The sequence below is a fragment of the Erigeron canadensis genome, chromosome 5, assembly GCF_010389155.1.
Source record: "Erigeron canadensis isolate Cc75 chromosome 5, C_canadensis_v1, whole genome shotgun sequence".
NCBI lineage: Eukaryota > Viridiplantae > Streptophyta > Magnoliopsida > Asterales > Asteraceae > Erigeron > Erigeron canadensis.
In genome coordinates, this window is record NC_057765.1 from 39148643 (window position 1) to 39166513 (window position 17871).

At 33.0% G+C, this 17871-nt stretch overlaps 2 protein-coding genes and 1 long non-coding RNA gene across 4 annotated transcripts; all 3 read right to left on the reverse strand.

Moving 5' to 3' along the window:
- Positions 1–807: 807 nt before the first annotated feature.
- LOC122598943 lies at positions 808–4002 on the reverse strand. Its single transcript, XM_043771410.1, has 2 exons — positions 3355–4002; positions 808–2985 (listed from the first exon to the last, which is right to left on the reverse strand). Exon 2 carries the CDS (start codon positions 2977–2979, stop codon positions 2320–2322), a length of 660 nt encoding a protein of 219 aa, XP_043627345.1. The 5' UTR covers positions 2980–2985; positions 3355–4002; the 3' UTR covers positions 808–2319.
- A 3223-nt stretch (positions 4003–7225) lies between these two features.
- Positions 7226–9064, reverse strand: LOC122602352. 2 transcript variants are annotated; one of them, XR_006324226.1, is made up of 5 exons: positions 9042–9064; positions 8643–8801; positions 8467–8547; positions 8001–8263; positions 7226–7441 (listed from the first exon to the last, which is right to left on the reverse strand). It is a non-coding gene; the product is annotated as an uncharacterized LOC122602352 (long non-coding RNA). The 2 variants fall into 2 exon arrangements; XR_006324225.1 differs by having other exon boundaries at positions 8001–8547.
- A 3145-nt stretch (positions 9065–12209) lies between these two features.
- On the reverse strand, positions 12210–17153 carry LOC122601778 (ubiquitin carboxyl-terminal hydrolase MINDY-1-like). Its single transcript, XM_043774517.1, is given in 14 exon segments — positions 12210–12510; positions 12582–12694; positions 13039–13168; positions 13299–13348; positions 13459–13551; positions 13778–13858; positions 13964–14045; positions 14161–14215; positions 14326–15142; positions 15260–15326; positions 15504–15610; positions 15739–15767; positions 15770–15856; positions 16850–17153. Coding segments are annotated over 13 exon segments (1827 nt in total). The 5' UTR covers positions 16992–17153; the 3' UTR covers positions 12210–12510; positions 12582–12607.
- Between the last annotated feature and the right edge of the window lie 718 nt (positions 17154–17871).

Below are 17871 nucleotides of genomic sequence, written 5' to 3' on the forward strand. Positions count from 1 at the left end.
TTATTTTTACTACTTGATTAGCTCATTTCTCTCAACTAATAACCTAGGTTGTTAGAGAGCTTAAAGGACTACATCTCCAAATCCCTGATTAAAACCGTAGACCACTTGGGTTCAGTGACACACGAAGTTAACAAGTTCTTAGATGAACATGTCAATGATGTATCCGAAACAAAGCTTTGACTGGCATGCATGGAACAGGTGATACATTAGGTTTATTATTCTGTTTAGTATAAATTACTATATATAATATTCAAAAGAGATCAGAGGTGGCAAGATGAGCACAGGTCGTGTGGGTTGCATAACGAGTTTGGGTTAAAACTGACCCGGTTGGGTTGTCCCACTACTATTTTGTACAAATTTGAAAAGAATTTATAGTCAATGATTTTACAATCATAATCTGAATGTTTGATAATACAAAGCTATGAGGTTGTATGCATTAAAGTATATATGTTGGGTGACTTTCAACCCATTCAACCCACTCACCTTTTCGCTATTTTTTATTTGGCCCGTTTGAGTTAAAACACCACACAAGTCAAGTTCTATTTGCATCTCCCGTTTGTTATTGTGTGTAATTTTTGGGGAAATATTGCATAGTTTACGCACATGCCAAGAATATGCCAACCATGGAGGACTATCACAAAACTCACTGATGGTACAGACACTAAAATACCATAAGCAATATCCTGTCCAAGGTCATTCATGTTTTTCTCAGCTATTTACAAAATTCTATAACTGCTCTTAGTATAACTAATGTATCTATTGTAAAATTTAACTTTCTTATTGTATGTAGTACATGTGTCACCATGATTTAATGTAAAAGGATCATGAAATAAATGTGATTTTCTAGTCTCATAAATCACCATGTGATTATGTATTCAAGTACAAAGCATAAATTATCAATTATTTCTACAGAGGCTTGCATTACTAAAGATATTAAAGCAGAAAAAGAAATGATCCAGTCATCAGGTTTAAGGTAACAGATATTTTCAAATTCCATGTTAACAAGTTGTTATCAGTTACCTCAATTGGAGCTCCAACAATACCAGTCCACGGTATAAAATACTTGTGCAGAAAAGAGGATTCTGAACAACCTTCTTCTGAGTTCCCAGTTACTTTTTCATTTGCTAAGGCTGCATCACACCAAACAAAGGGTTAGCAGATATTGACTTTTATCCAATTGTTGATTCTATTTTCAAGTATTTTCAACTTTATGCACTGATAACTTTTACCCGGAAACCAGCAAAACGATCACATTCAATGTCACCACTACGCTTCCCTATTAAACGAAGCCTACTTCTTACGGAAGTTGGTATGGTAATTCCAGTAAGAATAGCAATTCTTTTGATTATTTAGCTCTCAGATTTTTCTCTTATAGTCTTAGGTACGACCCTGTATTTGTCCATGTCTCCATACATGGATGATTGGATGTAAGAAATTGTTGAACCACTTAGATTAGAGGTGGCAAATTGGGTGGGTCTAGCAGGTTGTCAAAGTGGGTCTTTTGTATCGTTTGAACCACTTTTTGTCCAAAAATTTGAAAATAAAAGTGTGTCAAATATGATACATATAAGTAATACTTTGATATTTCTTGAACAGTTTTCAAAAGATTTTATGCATCAGAGATATAATTTGAGGGACTTTCTACCTATTTGACCCATGGCATTTTTTTGGCTATGTTTCTATTTGACTAACAAGTAGTTGGGTTCAAAACCTCTACTTCTTATGGGAAGGCAAAATGAGACTCGTGAGAGACGAGCCAAAGCTTTGGCAAACATTTGTTGATAAAGTTATTCAAATGCACAACCAGCAAGTAAATTGAGATAAAAAAAAAATAATAATAATAAGATCTATCTTTAGCGGGTTCCTCGAGTAAAAGTGGGCTATCTCTAGTAGCGTATGAATTCCAAGCACGGGGAGTCATTGCACTGTTGCCCTCTGATAGTCTGCTTATCTCAGAATGAATTCCAAATGCCACAACTCTTCTGAGGATTTTGGACAATTGATGGAACTCCTAGATTATGATGCAAATTGTGTGCAACAAAATACCGTGCTTGAAAACTCAATCAGGCTTGGAAATCCCACAAAGATAGAGTTTTTCCGGACAAAGTACCAGCACCCGAAGGAATTGAATGGAATAACACATGACCATATTAAACAAGCAGTATCTTTTGTTGGGGAAAACTTGTATCGCGTAAATGATCTAAGTGACAAAGAGTTGGGAACATTAAAGAAGCATATCGAGCTATTGGTAAACATGATAGCAGAAAGCATCAGAGAGGATTGGATCGAAGATATATTCGACGCTGTGTTAAATCACGGTTACACAATCAACAAGACTGTTGAAGAGGGTGCCTCTTCAACAGTCTTGTTGATTGTGTAACCGTGATTTAACACAGCGTCGAATATATCTTCGATCCAATCCTCTCTCATGCTTTCTGCTATCATGTTTACCAATAGCTCGATATGCTTCTTTAATGTTCCCAACTCTTTGTCACTCAGATCATTTACGCGATACAAGTTTTCCCCAACAAAAGATACTGCTTGTTTAATATGGTCATGTGTTATTCCATTCAATTCCTTCAGATGTTGGTACTTTGTCCGGAAAAACTCTATCTTTGTGGGATTTCCAAGCCTGATTGAGTTTTCAAGCACGGTATTTTGTTGCACACGATTTGCATCATAATCTAGGAGTTCCATCAATTGTCCAAAATCCTCGGAAGAGTTGTGGCCTTTGGAAGAGATTCCGAGGGTGTAGAGGTCACTGTTCCGCATATGGAACATGACATCATATACCTCATCGGTGACCAGAACTCTGGTGACTTGATCAGGTTGCAGATATCCCACAAAGCCTCCTCTCTTATGATAAAACCGGCGAGCAGTCATCACTTTTCGTAGTCTAGCCACAACCCTTGTTCGAAAGTTTGTGTGCTTGGTAACATTGAAAATTATCTTTTTACTGTCGTGATAACAGTACTCCATCTCAATCTGAAAATACAAAAGAAAATGCACTCAAAATTTTATTAAAATTAATTGTAATATATATAAAAGTTTCATTTATATATATAACTACTAATTAATTAATAGTTATACAAGCATCTCTATTTAATTTTTTTTACAATATATATCCGAAAATATAAAAATAGAAAACAAATCTCAAACATACATATCAATAATCCAAAAAAAATAAATAAATAACTACTCACATTAAAATAGAGAAAAAACAGAAAAAAACCAAGTATTTTGAACCATATCTTACTTTCTTTTTTTTAAAAAAAAATTTGTGACAGAGTAAAAAAGTACACAAACTATATAGATTAATACAAAATATATATTAAAAAAATTGAAAAATCTAACCTGAAGAAGGGCTTGAGTTTGGTGGTGGTAGTGAGAGGGAGAGAGTGTAATGACAAAAACTCAAAGAATCGGTCAACGTCGGTCAACGCCTGAAAAAAGTCAAATCTGGACGGGGGAGAGAGAGATTTTTGCACCAGGACCTCTAAAAGAAGAGATCTTGCTAGATCTTGATTTAGTCGTAATATTACTTCCGTTCAAGACAAAGAATATGTGTGTGTGTGTGAGAGAGAGAGAGAGAGAGAGGGAGAGAGAGTGTTTGTGTGTTTTCAGAAAAAGAAATACTCGGTAGAAAATGAGAGATTTGTAGAGACTTGATGGTGTGTTTGTTGGATTTGGGAGGTGGTTCTAAAATAATGGCAGCAAAAAAAAGAACAAAGAAAAAAACGTGAAAGAATGAGTGAGATAGATCTGTGTTGTACAATCAAACCTTTTGACATTACCATATGGAAAGACTTAAAACACACAAGTTGGTCTTTTGGAACGCAAAGATGATGTCAGAAATAAATAGAGGTCATTTATTAGCAACAAAAATCATAATGGTCATGAATCATGATGAGTTATTCAATATGATATCAAGATCTTGGGACATGATCTTGGGACATGTTTATTGTTTGTGGTGGTGTGGTCAAACAAATGGGTTGGGTTTGATATATCTTGGAGCTCCGGACATTTTTTCATTTTGAACAGTCGTATACTATTTGTGCCTTTCACTTTTCAATGCACGAATAGGCGTGCATTATTCATGCCTACGTGGCCATTTTTGATTTTGCTTACAGTAAAAACAAGTTTCATTTTGTAAGATAAGTAGATATTGTACAAATTCGTTAGAAAAGTGAATTGATAATTGATAAGTCATAAATTCATAGGTTCAAATGGGAGCCATAATGGGCAAGGGTATAATCGGTTAGTTTTATCGGCAAAAACCATCGGCAAGCATCAGCTAATTGGCTACACTATAGCATCTTCATCGGCTTGTATCGGCAAGTTTAATCGGCTAGTATTGGCTATATATATCGGCATCTTTTGGCCGATCCTTGTGAACGTTGAGAGCTTGTACTTTGTGACCGTTTTTTTTTGGGGTTCTTGTGCTTGCCGGAAACCTAAAATTTTTTTGGGGGGTTTTTGATTTGGAGGCTTGATCTCGTTTTTCTTGGCTTCTATTGCCGGAATACGTGCCGATAAAACTTACCGATGTTCCTAACGTGATATATCACCCTTTCCGGTGAGATCCGAAATCCCCTTTTGGGATTTCTGGTCGTCGCCGGCCAAAAACGTTCACTTTTTACGGCCAAAACTTTGTTTGGCTTTGCAAGGGTGTTGTTGGCTATGTTTACTACTTGTTTGTTCGGTTTTCCGGTGATCCCTTTTTGGGGTTTCCGATTTTCCGATGTGCTTCCTGTTGCTTTTTGTGCTTCTGCATGTTGCACGGTTTTCCGGCGAGCCCTTTCTTGGGTTTTCTGGTGAGACTGCTGCTGCTACTACGGCGGCTTGTGGTTTTCCGGCGAGCCCTTTCTTGGGTACTTGGTTTACAGTTGTTGCTGCTACTGCGGGTTGTTTTCCAGAGAGCCCTTTCTTGGGTTTCCGTTGAGACTGCTCTTCCTTATATATGTATATTTATACATATTTATGTATTTACATTGTCGGATTTTTCCTTGGTAGTGTTAGCGGTAGCGTTGCCGGATTTTCTCTTGGCGGCGTTGCCGGATTTTGTTCCATTAAAGCAATAGGTAGCTGGAAAAAAGTAGTTCATAGCCGATGATGATATCGTTGAACAATTTTTTAGGTTGCCGGTAAAAATGGGCGATGATGATACAAATATTCGTAAAAAAGAGACTCAGATGATCCGGGGCGTCTTGGCGGGGTAAACCTTTCGGGTTAGCAGCCATGGCATCTCCGACTTCTGAAATTTCCGACCCCCAAATTCTGAGCCAAAGTTTTATTTTTTACAAAAAACGGTCACTTTTTTTAGTTTTTCGCCAACTAGATTATAAATTCCGGTTACCTTGTATTTAGTTTTGAAATTGGCAAATTGGTTAATTTTCGTTTACTACACCACTAGTTTTGGTTACTTTTGGCTTGTTTTTGGTTAGTTTTTGGCAACGACACGTGACGATTTGTGATTCGTCGATAACTTGCCAATTTGTCAATTTTATGACACTACACCCTTGCTCCTAACGGCGGGTTTCTCCATATTGAGAGGTGGGTTTGGGACTTTGGGTTACCCAGCACTATGTATTTTCTAGGGAGTTTTTCTTTTACCATTAAATTATCTCGGACAGTTTGTTCACTTGATTATAAAGATGTCATGTTCAATTGTTTGCGTGAGGTTGAAAATTGTACAGTCCTTAAATTTATACGTACACTAACATCTTAAGATTGATTGCAATGTTGATTATGTGATTTAATTATCGTGCATTAATCGGAATATATGAAAAAATTGACAAATTATAATTCGGGCAATTCCTAATAACATTTTCTAAAAGGATTTTCTAAGCCTACTAGGCGTATATTAATTTTTAAATTATATATATATACACTAGTTTTTTACCCGCACGATGTAAGGTTATTTAATTGAATTATCAAAGGTTTTAATATGATATTGATAATTAAAATTTGGTTTAGTTAGCATAATATTAATGTTAAATATGCTTGAATATCTTATCAAAACTTAGATTGGTTCAAAAAAATATATTGAATATAATTTTAAAAAAAAACGGACGGAATTAATTTCTCAAATAAATAATTGTAATTATAATGTTTGATTTGATATAATGTTTACCTAATTAATTCAAATCTGTCTAAATTTAAATAAATATATATAAAAAAGTTTGGAGATGACACATAGGATAAATCCTAGGTGGCAATTTTTTAGCATAACTTTAGATTTGAAGAGGGCTTTAAAAGACTAGGATTCCTACTCTTTTAATATATATACTAGTGCTCAGGCCCGTCCAATGAACGGGTAGTCTTAGAATATATTAATCAATGCTAAAAAAATTGAAATTCAAGTATATTAAATAGATACCGAATAAAATTAAAATATCTAAAAATTAAACATAAAACGATTAATCTTGTTAACCCATTTTTTCCAACTTTAGTTAATTAAAAAATTTATAGTTTGTTATATCTAAACTTAAGACACATACAAACAATTTTAGACTATACTTACGAAATTAAAGAAAGAAAACATATGAAATTAACTCTATATAAATATTGAATCTAATTAACCCTCTTTTTATTTAACTTTGGTTAAATAAAAAATTTGTAATTTGTTATATCTGACCTAAAGAGAAACACAAACAACAATTTTAAACTATAATTTCAAAAACTAAAGAAAAATAGATAATTTGAAAAGTACATATTAATTCATCAACAAAGACCATCTTGAGCGTTTTGATTTTTATAGGTTGTTCCACCCCGAAACAGTCCATACATGCACAACACTGAGTTGTATGAAAATATTTTTTGTGTCCATACTTTGAAAAATATGTTTTTTTTGTTTTGGTTGTAGGTTTTTGTTTTTGGGTGAAGATATGTGAGGGTTTTTTTCTAGGTTATATATATATATAAATATAATATAATATAATTTTTAGGAAACTTTTAAGGATGAAAAGATTGTTTTATTAATAATAAGGTTGGTTTATAGATTTAATAATTAAAAAAATAGAAGATTAATGAGGAGGGAGTTTTAGACTAAAAAAGAAGGATTAAGGGTGTCAAGTGTACCCCAACCTCCTCTTTTAGTTATATTATAAATTATTATTATTTTATTATCTATGGTATATACAATATTATAATATAATAAATAACAAAGGTATATTTAGTGGTAATACTGTCATAAAGTTTTTAAAAAATAACAAAATTCAATACATAAACTAAAAACAAAAATCAATCCAAAATAGTAAAATTTGAAATGAAATAATCCTAAATAAATTAATCTTTAGAAGAAGGCTTATCATATGTTTTTTCAATCAATAGAAGGTTTATTCCTCTTTCGTTAACCGAAACTTCATCAGCTACACTGACCCACAAGTCACAAGTCGAGCTTCATTGAAGAAATCATTTTTAGGTATTTCATAGGTTTCACCTGCGCAACATGACATATCATAAGTATAATAGAACGACTTGTATGTCATGAATTAAGAATTATATATGAAATTCTTTATTGGAGTGTTCGAAATTTATCAAAATACGGTCAGAAGCACAGTCTCAAACGATGCTCCACTATACTATATGTTTCGCACATGCCGTATCTTTCTCCATGTTTTTATGTCATTCAAGTCTTCTCATTATTGTCATGTCGCAAACTATGCAAAGTTGCAAACTATATTCGACGCAATTATACTACACTTGCTGTTACGGTATTGTGGTCTTCTCATTAGATGACATGTGCGAATTTTGGTTTAACTAAAATTGTGACCCTAAGTACATCGGAATATCTTCGAATCTAAAAAGAGGTTGTTGTTGTATGTGTGATGTTGTGAATATGTAATTAGTGTGTAGGGAAGGAAATTGGCTTGCAAATTTCATCAATTTCAGTCTTTGTTTCTTCCTTACACGGATTGTTTTTAAAGCCTAGAGCAGCTAACTTGGCTGCAAAAGGATTCAGGAAAACGCAACAAAAAATAAGAAGATGCAATACAAACCTTTTGTCGATTGATAGGGGCTTTTCTCTTCCAGCTTTAACTAAATCCATTCTTTGCTCCTTGGTCATCTTTCTTCTTATGTTAGCGTACAAATTAACAGACAATTGGTCCAACTCTGATTGCAAAAGTGTAGCTATTGAAGTTATAACCATACATATCAAATGCGTGTTAATTCCCCAATGTCTCCAGTAAATTCAAAGCAATCGACTTCAAACACAACCAAATTTGCCAAAAATTTAGAATATGGAGTTTAGAGGAGCATCCTTGTCACATGAAAAAAGGCTGTTATTAGTAAAAGGCTGCTTTCAGTAAAAGCGATATAGTATTGCCGAGTATAATCCACTATGAAAATGTAAAATTAGCGACAAACCAACAAACCCTCAAGCTTACTCGAAGTCTCTTCATCAATCTGACAGCCAAGTTCTAAAATCAGCAATGCATTCAGTAAATTTACAAAACAACATACCTGTAAACGTAAAAATCTAGCGCACAGATCAAAAGGTACAGTTGTGTGCCATTCTTGACAACTTGCTATGGAGCTTGCCCCCTGTGACATAAATAAGACGGTTGCCTACGTTAAAATCATTTCAACTCTTGTTGCCGATTTCATAAGTGACAAAATGAGAAGTTTAGATAACCAACCTAAATGGGTCTTGTCAAAAAAGCTACAGTACTTTAATGGCAGGTTAAAAAGGTTTGAACCAACTTGTAAACTCAGTTTATCTCCATCCTTTTTAAGATGATTCTCGATTGAATGTGCTAAATTATGAGTTAAAGAGTAATCCGACCTACAGTTTTCATCTAAGCAATAGATCAATCATTAAGCACAGGTCTGACAGTACTTATGAGACCCGATATTAAGCACATAATTAATCAAAAATAATGCAACAGACTTGAGCTTAAAAACTTAGGATCAAGTTATCTATATATATGAATTTAGTTGCAAAGATCATACCCAGTATAGATACTCAAAAATCAAACACAAAGTCTAACCTACGAAATAATTGCCATAACTATTAAGAAAAACAACTTAAGAATCACCTACGAAGATCACCAAAATAGAGCCAAAGACGTAGCCATACATGAGCAGCAAAAAGCCAAAATTTTGTAGCAAAAACAACATGAAAACGGTCACGGTTATGCTGCAAGAGAGCCTGAAAACAGCCACGAATCTGCACCACAAACAACCTTAATCCTGAAGCAAAAAACAACCTAAAACACCCATAAATCTTCTTCAAAGACAACAATAAAAACAGAATTATATACAGCTTAATCCCAACTTCAGAAACAACGTAAAAACAACATTAAAAACAGTTCTACCTGTATTAATCTGTAAGAAACAGAACCAAAAAACTGCCATAAAAAACAGCCACAAAAAAGCTATAGAACAGCAAGAAAAAAGTTACAAAACTAAAAATTTAACTTTTGAGATGTTAATGCTTTAAAAGAAACACCTTTGAAGGAAGGTTAAGAATATCATACGCCCTCCAGATACAATATTCGTGAGATATATCGGAGTACTAAACATAATCAAACAATTACTTCAAACACAAACAACTTAATCAATACGAAAGCTAAAGAAAAAATATATGAAAATTAACTCCATATAAATATTGATTTTAGTTTACCCCTTTTTTTCAACTTTATTTAATAAAAAATTTGCAACAAATTATATAATTTGAAAAATTCATACCAATTCATCAACAAAAACCGTCTCAAACGTTTTGATTTTCTTGGGTTATTTCACTCTGAATCAATCCATACATGCACATCGTAGATGATGGTTAACATATGGTGGCTTAAGATCTTCAAGATGAAACCTTGCTAGCCGAACAAAAAATAAGTCGAACGTAGGTAAAAGAATTTTGGTGCCGTAGGTTTTTGTAGATAAATAATAATAATAAGGTTTTTTTAATTGAAACTAAAAAGGTCGGTGATTATTATTATTTTATTTAGAAAATATTAAAAAAATTACACAATTAATAAGGTTGGAAGATTAGGCTAAAGGAGGGGATTAAAGGTGCCAAGTGTACCCCAAACCCTTTCTTTTAGTTATATTACTAGTCTTAATACCCGTACGATGTACGGATTATATAATGTTTGATGATACAATAATATTTATATAAAAAATAGAGAATATGTGACTGTTAAATACCTAAATTTGGATACAGACCGTTAAACATGTTATATAAAATCCCATAATTATATAATATATTTGGTTAATTAAATTATTAAAACTTAGCATATATCTTATCTTTTACAATAGTTGTATTCTGTATTGATGTTAACATTATTATAATTCTTTATAAATTATATATATAGAAACTTAATATTTATATATATATATATATATATATATATATATATATATATATTAAAAATCTAAAGATTTGTGTTTGATTACAATTAGGTAATTATGAATTAGAAATCTTTTTTTAGTTACACCAAAGTGACACATGTCATGCAAGGAATGCGCCAAGTGTCGATCAATATTATTTTTTATATTAAACTAAAGAAAGATTAGTATTTGATTACAATTAGGTAATTATGAATTTAGAACTTTTTTTAATTATACCAAAAGTGACACATGTCGTGCAAGGAATGCGCCAAGTGTCGATTAAAAGAATACACAATCCTGTTTTAGTATATTGGTAGATAGATAGATAGATACTAGTGCTCAGTTACGTCCATTTGGACGGGTAATCTCAAAATATATTAATCAAAGCTAAAAAACAAAATTCAGGTATATTAAATCCCTATGACAAATATCACAATTTAATCAATACGAAAACTGAAAAAAGAAACATATGAAAATTAATTCCTTATAAATTTTGATTTGAGTTTTTACCCTTTTTTTTTAACTTTAGTTAAATAAAAAATTTACAGTTTGTTATATATAAATTTACTACAAACACGAACAACCATTTTAGACTAAACAATTTAGAGTTAAGCTCAACAAAAAGAGAAACAAAAGTGTACAGTATATGATTTGAAAAATATATACCAATTCATCAACAAAGACCATCTCGAACGTTTTAATTTTATTTGAATTGTTCCATTCTGTCCGATGGACGAATAATTTCAAAATTATGTTAGTATAATTTTACTATACATTTAAATGAATTGATAGCATTCATACCGTATTTAGTCTGAATTCCGAAACTCCATTTGAACGTATGAGTAGTCATGGAATGGGAGTAAGCTCCACCAGCAGCCTGTGCTTGCAGCCTTGTCTATAATCATAACATTCATATATACTATCTATGCTATATTATAAAGCAAAAAGGCCATGTCTAACATTTTAAGTTTCAACATTTACTTCTTTAAGATGTCCATCTATCCATAGTCACCTGATTCGCGGTTCGCTCCGGTTCGGGTTCGTGATTCGGGATCGCAATTCGCAGCAGCCAGTGAATCCGGTTCGGGAGGGGTAGGCTCATTTCGGTTCACTTCAGTTCGGTGAACCGAATTTAAAAATATAACAATAGATTCAAATATTGAATATTACAAACTTCAAACATTTTTAATACTTCAAAAAGCAAATGCTTAAAGCTTACTCAATCCTTTGTTTTTTTGCCATCCATTTAATATATTTACTTTGATAATTGCAATATTTAGTTACTACTTAAATCAAAATCATTGAACCCAAACACAATTCACTGAACTCGGTTGTTCCAAAGCGTGAATTTTTCTTGTCTAAATCATTAAACTACACCCATTTGGGGTTGTCGAACCACCTTTTACCAATTCGGTATTTTTTGTCTTTGGTTCGCGAATGGGTTCGCGAATTGTATCGCAAATTGGATCGCCGAACCAAAAACGAAATTCGTGGGGTGTTCAACGAATCCTGTAACTATGCAGTTCTATCAATTCTATATTACCAAACACCATTTCTCTCTCCTCAAATCTCAATCAATCATCTTTTTTCTCTCCCCTCCATAAATCATTTATTCCCACAATTCATTCAAAATCTTTTATCTCACAAACGGTATATCGATAAATTATAAAAATTATATGGGTATTTTTAAAATTTCATGCTATTTCATTAGAGATGTCATTTGATATGCTTTTGACGAATTTTGGCTATCAGACTTTATGACCTACATCACCCCACCATCTCACCGCCGCAACGCACGGGTACTTACTCTCATAATAATAAAATAACAAACTTTTCTCTAAAAAACAAAAAATAAAAGGCATAACAGTTGGTTTTTCAACTTACAAATACTTCCACACAACAACTGATAAATAAATAAGGGTCCATATCTCTAGCAGTTGCAAGCATTACGAATTATGCAAACAAAATAAACAAAACTGGGTAGTAATGTGCACGCAGGCGCAGAAGCCATAAGATATGCAAAATTGATGTTAAAAAAATCCCACAAGCAGTTATTTTTCTAACTATAAATGTCTTTCAACATTCTATGCATATGGTACAATATGCCAAACATTCATCATGTCTCATTAACCAGAATAGTCCTACATTATTTACGGCAGACAGCAAATGAATCTGAAATCACATGTATACCCAATTAGAATTTGATGGTTCAAAATGTAGTGCAAAGCATATACAGTCCAAACCTGATACTGTAGGCAGCACAAGCTTTTCACATCACATTGCACTTATCTTTATCAGGTTTTGATTCCTTGCTTGACGATGAAGCCGAGTTTTTGGGTCTAGCTGGATGTACATGCTGTCAAATCCCAATCAACTCATTCAATTTGCGTTTCTGCTTAAATTACCATTTGGCTAGTTTTCTTTTTTCCATTAATTAGATTGAATAGATGATAGATTATAGTTGTGTGTGCTTAAATTTGATAGTGATACTTTTATCTTGGGATATATTGAATGAAAAATTACATAATGATATAGTTAACGACCAATCATGAAAACATTGGACGGATTTGGACAAAGTTTTAAAAAGAAGGTTTCCAAACATGCAGTGCAAATACAAATTCATCACACACATCTTTGTATTGTAAATTCAAGGTCATTAAATGAAGAAAGAAAATATAAATCTAAAAAGTGATAACCTACCTTGGGACCTACAACAAGCCCTGAACGTGAAGTGGTGGGCGACTGTGGCGAAACACGCTGTGGCTGCTGGCGTTGTTGATGTTGCTCGAATTCTTGTTGCTGAAGGGCTATAGCCAATTGCAGATCAGAACTGTCATAAAACAGCAGATAAATTTATATTCCCATGTACGGAAAACTTTCATATAATAGTAACAATATACAAAACATAACACATTGACTAATTTTCGATTAAAAGACTAAATACAGAGACAGGTGATTACTTGATTTCTGTGCCCCTTTCTGCTATATTGTCCATTCTGGCAATATAATCCTGAATAAACGAAAATTAAGTAAGATCTACACAAACTGGTGAAAATGTCATATAGATCATTTGATATAAACATATATAATACTTATACTTAGTTAAAGAGAGCAACATACGGCAGTACTCGACATCACATTCTGCTCATCCCATGTGCGTGTAACCTTAAATTCCTTGAAGTTACTGGTCATAAACATGGTATTACCATTGACCTGAAACATCATTATATATTTACCCCAATTAAAATTAATAATAGAGAATGTATAAAAAGGCTAAGTAGTATATTTTTAACTTTTCCACATGCTCAACATACTCCATGGTATTATTAATTCAAATGAGTTAATCTCGAATTTAAGTTCTTGTCAATACATACAAGATTTTACTCGGCAGAGTTTCTCAAATGGCCATAAAAAAGAAAAAAATGGATAGACTTATTACCTCATTTAGCTTTTCCCATACCAAATCGGGCTGATTAATGTAGCCTAAATCCGTAGCTAAAATGTATAGTTCACCTTTAAACTGAAAATAATCTAAAGTTAGATAACATAGAGAAAAGCAAGCCTTCAAAACTTTAAGCTACAGAATACATATAAGCTAAGCTACAAAGCGTACACAATAACTAACCTTGAACATTGTATTGAAGTGGCTATTTCGGAAAAACACACATAGTTCATTTTCCTTTACACCCTCTTGCAGCGAAAATAAGCTACAAACAATGAAACATCAAAATAAAAGAGGACCACTGGTAAGCAAGAGATATTATCATGATGTTCTGACATATACATATAAATACGAATGTAAAATAAAAACAAGGCAATTACCCATATATAGTCATCTGACTGGCATTGTTCTTCAGAAAAGTTCTAATCAATTCCCCTAAAGGAAAACATTAGCCAATATAAGCAAATAGTAGAGAAATCAGGGCAACTCCAAAACATTTCAAATCTTCAAATTTTAGTGAATTATATATATATATATATATATACATTGTCCTGATGTAGTTCCATCTCTAGGTCTTGTAACATCGGCACTTGTACCATCTTTGTGCACTTGTTCAGACATGACAACCTCACCTTCATTCCTTGTAGTGCCTGTTTCCAACATGCATTTCTCTTCAGAAATTATTTCATTCCTATCAGGAGTTGAAACTAGAGAATCAGATCCTACAATAGTTTGTACCATGCCGTTGGATGATTCTAAAGCCACATTTGGTTCAGATAAGCATGACTCATTTAACATCTTTTCATTACTCATACTTTCTGCTTCATTCACATTGCCGTTACAAGTTAATTGGTCAACAAGAGGTGAAGAATCTAATCCACATAAACTAAGTGAGGCATTTACAGCTTTATCCAATACTTCAATGCTAGTTTTCTCAATTCCACCTGTACCCTCATGCTTATCCGATACACTACTGTTTATTTGTCCATTGTCGCTCTCCTTGTCAGCTTCCAAAGACGAACCAACATCTTCCCCAGGAACCTTGTTGAAAGTTATCATATCATTATTGCAACTATTCACTAGCCTGCTGCTATCACTGTTTGATATTGTAGATAAGGTTTCTTCAGCTGTACCAACAATTACCTCATTTTCTAAAGGGGGTTTAACAGTGGTTGACGGTTTCAAGATTCTAAATGGCTCTATTTCCTCTGATATCACCGTTGTTGAAGCAACAACGTCAACACAATCTAAATCTGGATTATTGTCTGTAACATTTGCCATATTTTGAGTTTCAAGATCAACAAGTTCTCCCATCAGCATATTGTATGACTTTGAGCCAATTGCATTTGAAGTATCACAATCCTGACACGAGTGAAAATACAAGATTAAAAATCACAAAGCCACGTTAAGTAACTATAGTTCATGATAAAAGGACTCCCATAGCCATAAATAGGTATACCTATAGTTATAAGAACATACCTGTGGATCAACGATCCAACCATGACAAAAAAGTGAAATGCCTAGTAAATCAAATATGGCACATTCCCTCGTAACTCAAAATCTTGGATTCTGCAATAGCTCGGATATTTGTATGTCGATTATTTAGGTTATGATCAATCAAATATAGCAAAAAAAAAAGTAACTGCAGGGCCACTCCTACATAATCCAAACTGACATGCAGAAGTTTGGATTGAGCGAATGACAAGAAACAAAATCAACATACCTCCTCAATTTAATGTTGACATCAATTCCAGTTGCAAAACGAGGGAGTATATCAATTGCATCAGCTATATTTTGATCTTGATTTTCAACATACCCTGCATCTTTGTTCTGCAAGGTGAACCAATGGGACCGATATCAATTAAAAAAAAACAAGAACGAAGACATATATAACTTGCATCAGGTCTTACTGAATCCATTCTCCTAGATTTTCATCATGCCAAGAAGGAAACAATTACATCATTATTACTGTTTGAGTCGATTAAACTTCCGCAACAAGTGAAAGCAATTTTTCCTGCGACACTTCAGCAACATCTGAGCTTAAACTTAGATTGTTTCTCAGCAACAGTAAGTTACCTATAATGAATTGGCAAAATTCAATAATCAGGATACACTTTTTATATCCATATTTCACCAGATTAGTATAAAAACAAAAACACAAAAACCCACTCTAACTCCATCCCATCCGGCCCATGAATGGTCACAGTTACAAGCTATATTTTACAAACATGTGATATTCCTTAAAGATGACACAAACAAGCTGATCACCAAAATGCAGTCAGATTAATTATAAGCAATGCAAAAAGTTACATTATATAATTAAATCATAATCAGTTATCCCCAATCCGAACCTAATATGCACATCCAGATTCATAAAACGTACACTAAATCAAACTTAAATTAAGTCACAAAACTGTCTAACCTCCCTAACAATTGAATTATAAACGATTATAACATATATACAACATACAAGCAATGTCTGACAAACAATATCCAAGTGTGTGTATGAACATTAAATTTCAGCACAATTAAAAACGCTAGATAAGGTAAAACAGTAATACGCAGCTAGATCAGCAATTTAAATAGATATCATCAACTTAACTCATAATCGCTAATCCAATTCCATGAAATCATAAGCTAGATATAGCCTAATTACGTCCATAACTTTCTAACATCCCCTAACGGTATACATATAAACCATTTCTGCACAATCAGAAGCTCTAAATATAGTAAAAGAGCAACTATCAACAGATTCAACTACTTAATAGGACTATTAAATCAATTTAAGCTCATAACCGCTCATTGTTATTCGTAAACCGCACGCTATCTCTAACCTAATTATGTCACACAACAGTCTATCATCCCTACCGATCAAATCATCAAAAAATTATTACTTAATTACAAGTTTACAACATACATAGATGATAGATACATATACATCAACAATATATAACAACATATATAAACATAAATTTATATATGGATACAGATACAGAATATAAATATAGATATATAGATATATAATCAATTGCAGTAGAATTAGAAACCCTAGGAGGTATAAATGATTACAAATAGCAAGAAGAGGACACGGTCCGTTGTCGATTTGAAGTATAATCGGTGTATCTCTTCCAAAAAACTGAATCACTTTAGTTTTATGCATCAAATCTTTAACCGTAGAAGTATCCTCTCGCTCTACAGCCGGCGACGCCATTACCGGAGGGAAGTTGTTGTGTGAGATAGATAGATAGATATAGAATAGTGTATATATATCTGTGTGTTTTTGATGGTGAAGTTAGTATGTGTGTGTGTTTTTTAAAAAGGTCAAATGAAATTGAAAGAACGCGGATTTGGTGTAGAGAATCTGGTGATCGGAAAATGAGAGTTTGGTTTATGTAGGGACGGTGTGAAGGAGGGAGAAAATCTAGAATTTAATTTTGGATCTTCTTGTTATTATATAAAAGTGACCCTTATATTTTGTAAGTTTTGACACTTTTTTTTCTTTAATGTTGGTATTGATATTGATGTCAAGAAATGTGAAACTGTATGTTCGAACACACCGGACACAATACTTTCTTTTTTTTGAACAGGGACCTATGATGCACTGAAACTCTAAACATATAGGCGTACCCGTTTTTGAAACTTCATGGAAACCGAAACGCGTACGAAACGTTTCCTTGAAGTTTCTATATGCACCGAAACGTTTCTATGAAGCTTTCCATACCGAATCTAATTAATATTAGGATTCCAATGAGCTTTTTTTAATCCAAAAACGAATGGCATCTTGCGACTATGCATACCCCAAACACAAACCAACTACGTTATACAGTTGAGATCACTATCAGACTTTTTCTATTCCAAAATTGATTAGTAATAATTTAATCCGTGATCATCGGTCACCATCAAACATATATTATTAAATTATACATATGTAATTATACATAATATCTCAAGTATCAAGTCTCTCTCTATACAAAATCAATATATTTTTATTATTTTATATTTTTATTGACGTATTTTTGTCGTACCCGTATCCTAAATTTTTTTAGTTTTGTCGTTTCTCGTTCCCGTATCCCTTTGCCGTATCCGTTTCG

Bases quoted from the DNA above. Each gene is read 5' to 3' on its own strand.
- LOC122598943 (XM_043771410.1), bottom strand. From the start codon at position 2,979: ATGGAGTACTGTTATCACGACAGTAAAAAGATAATTTTCAATGTTACC.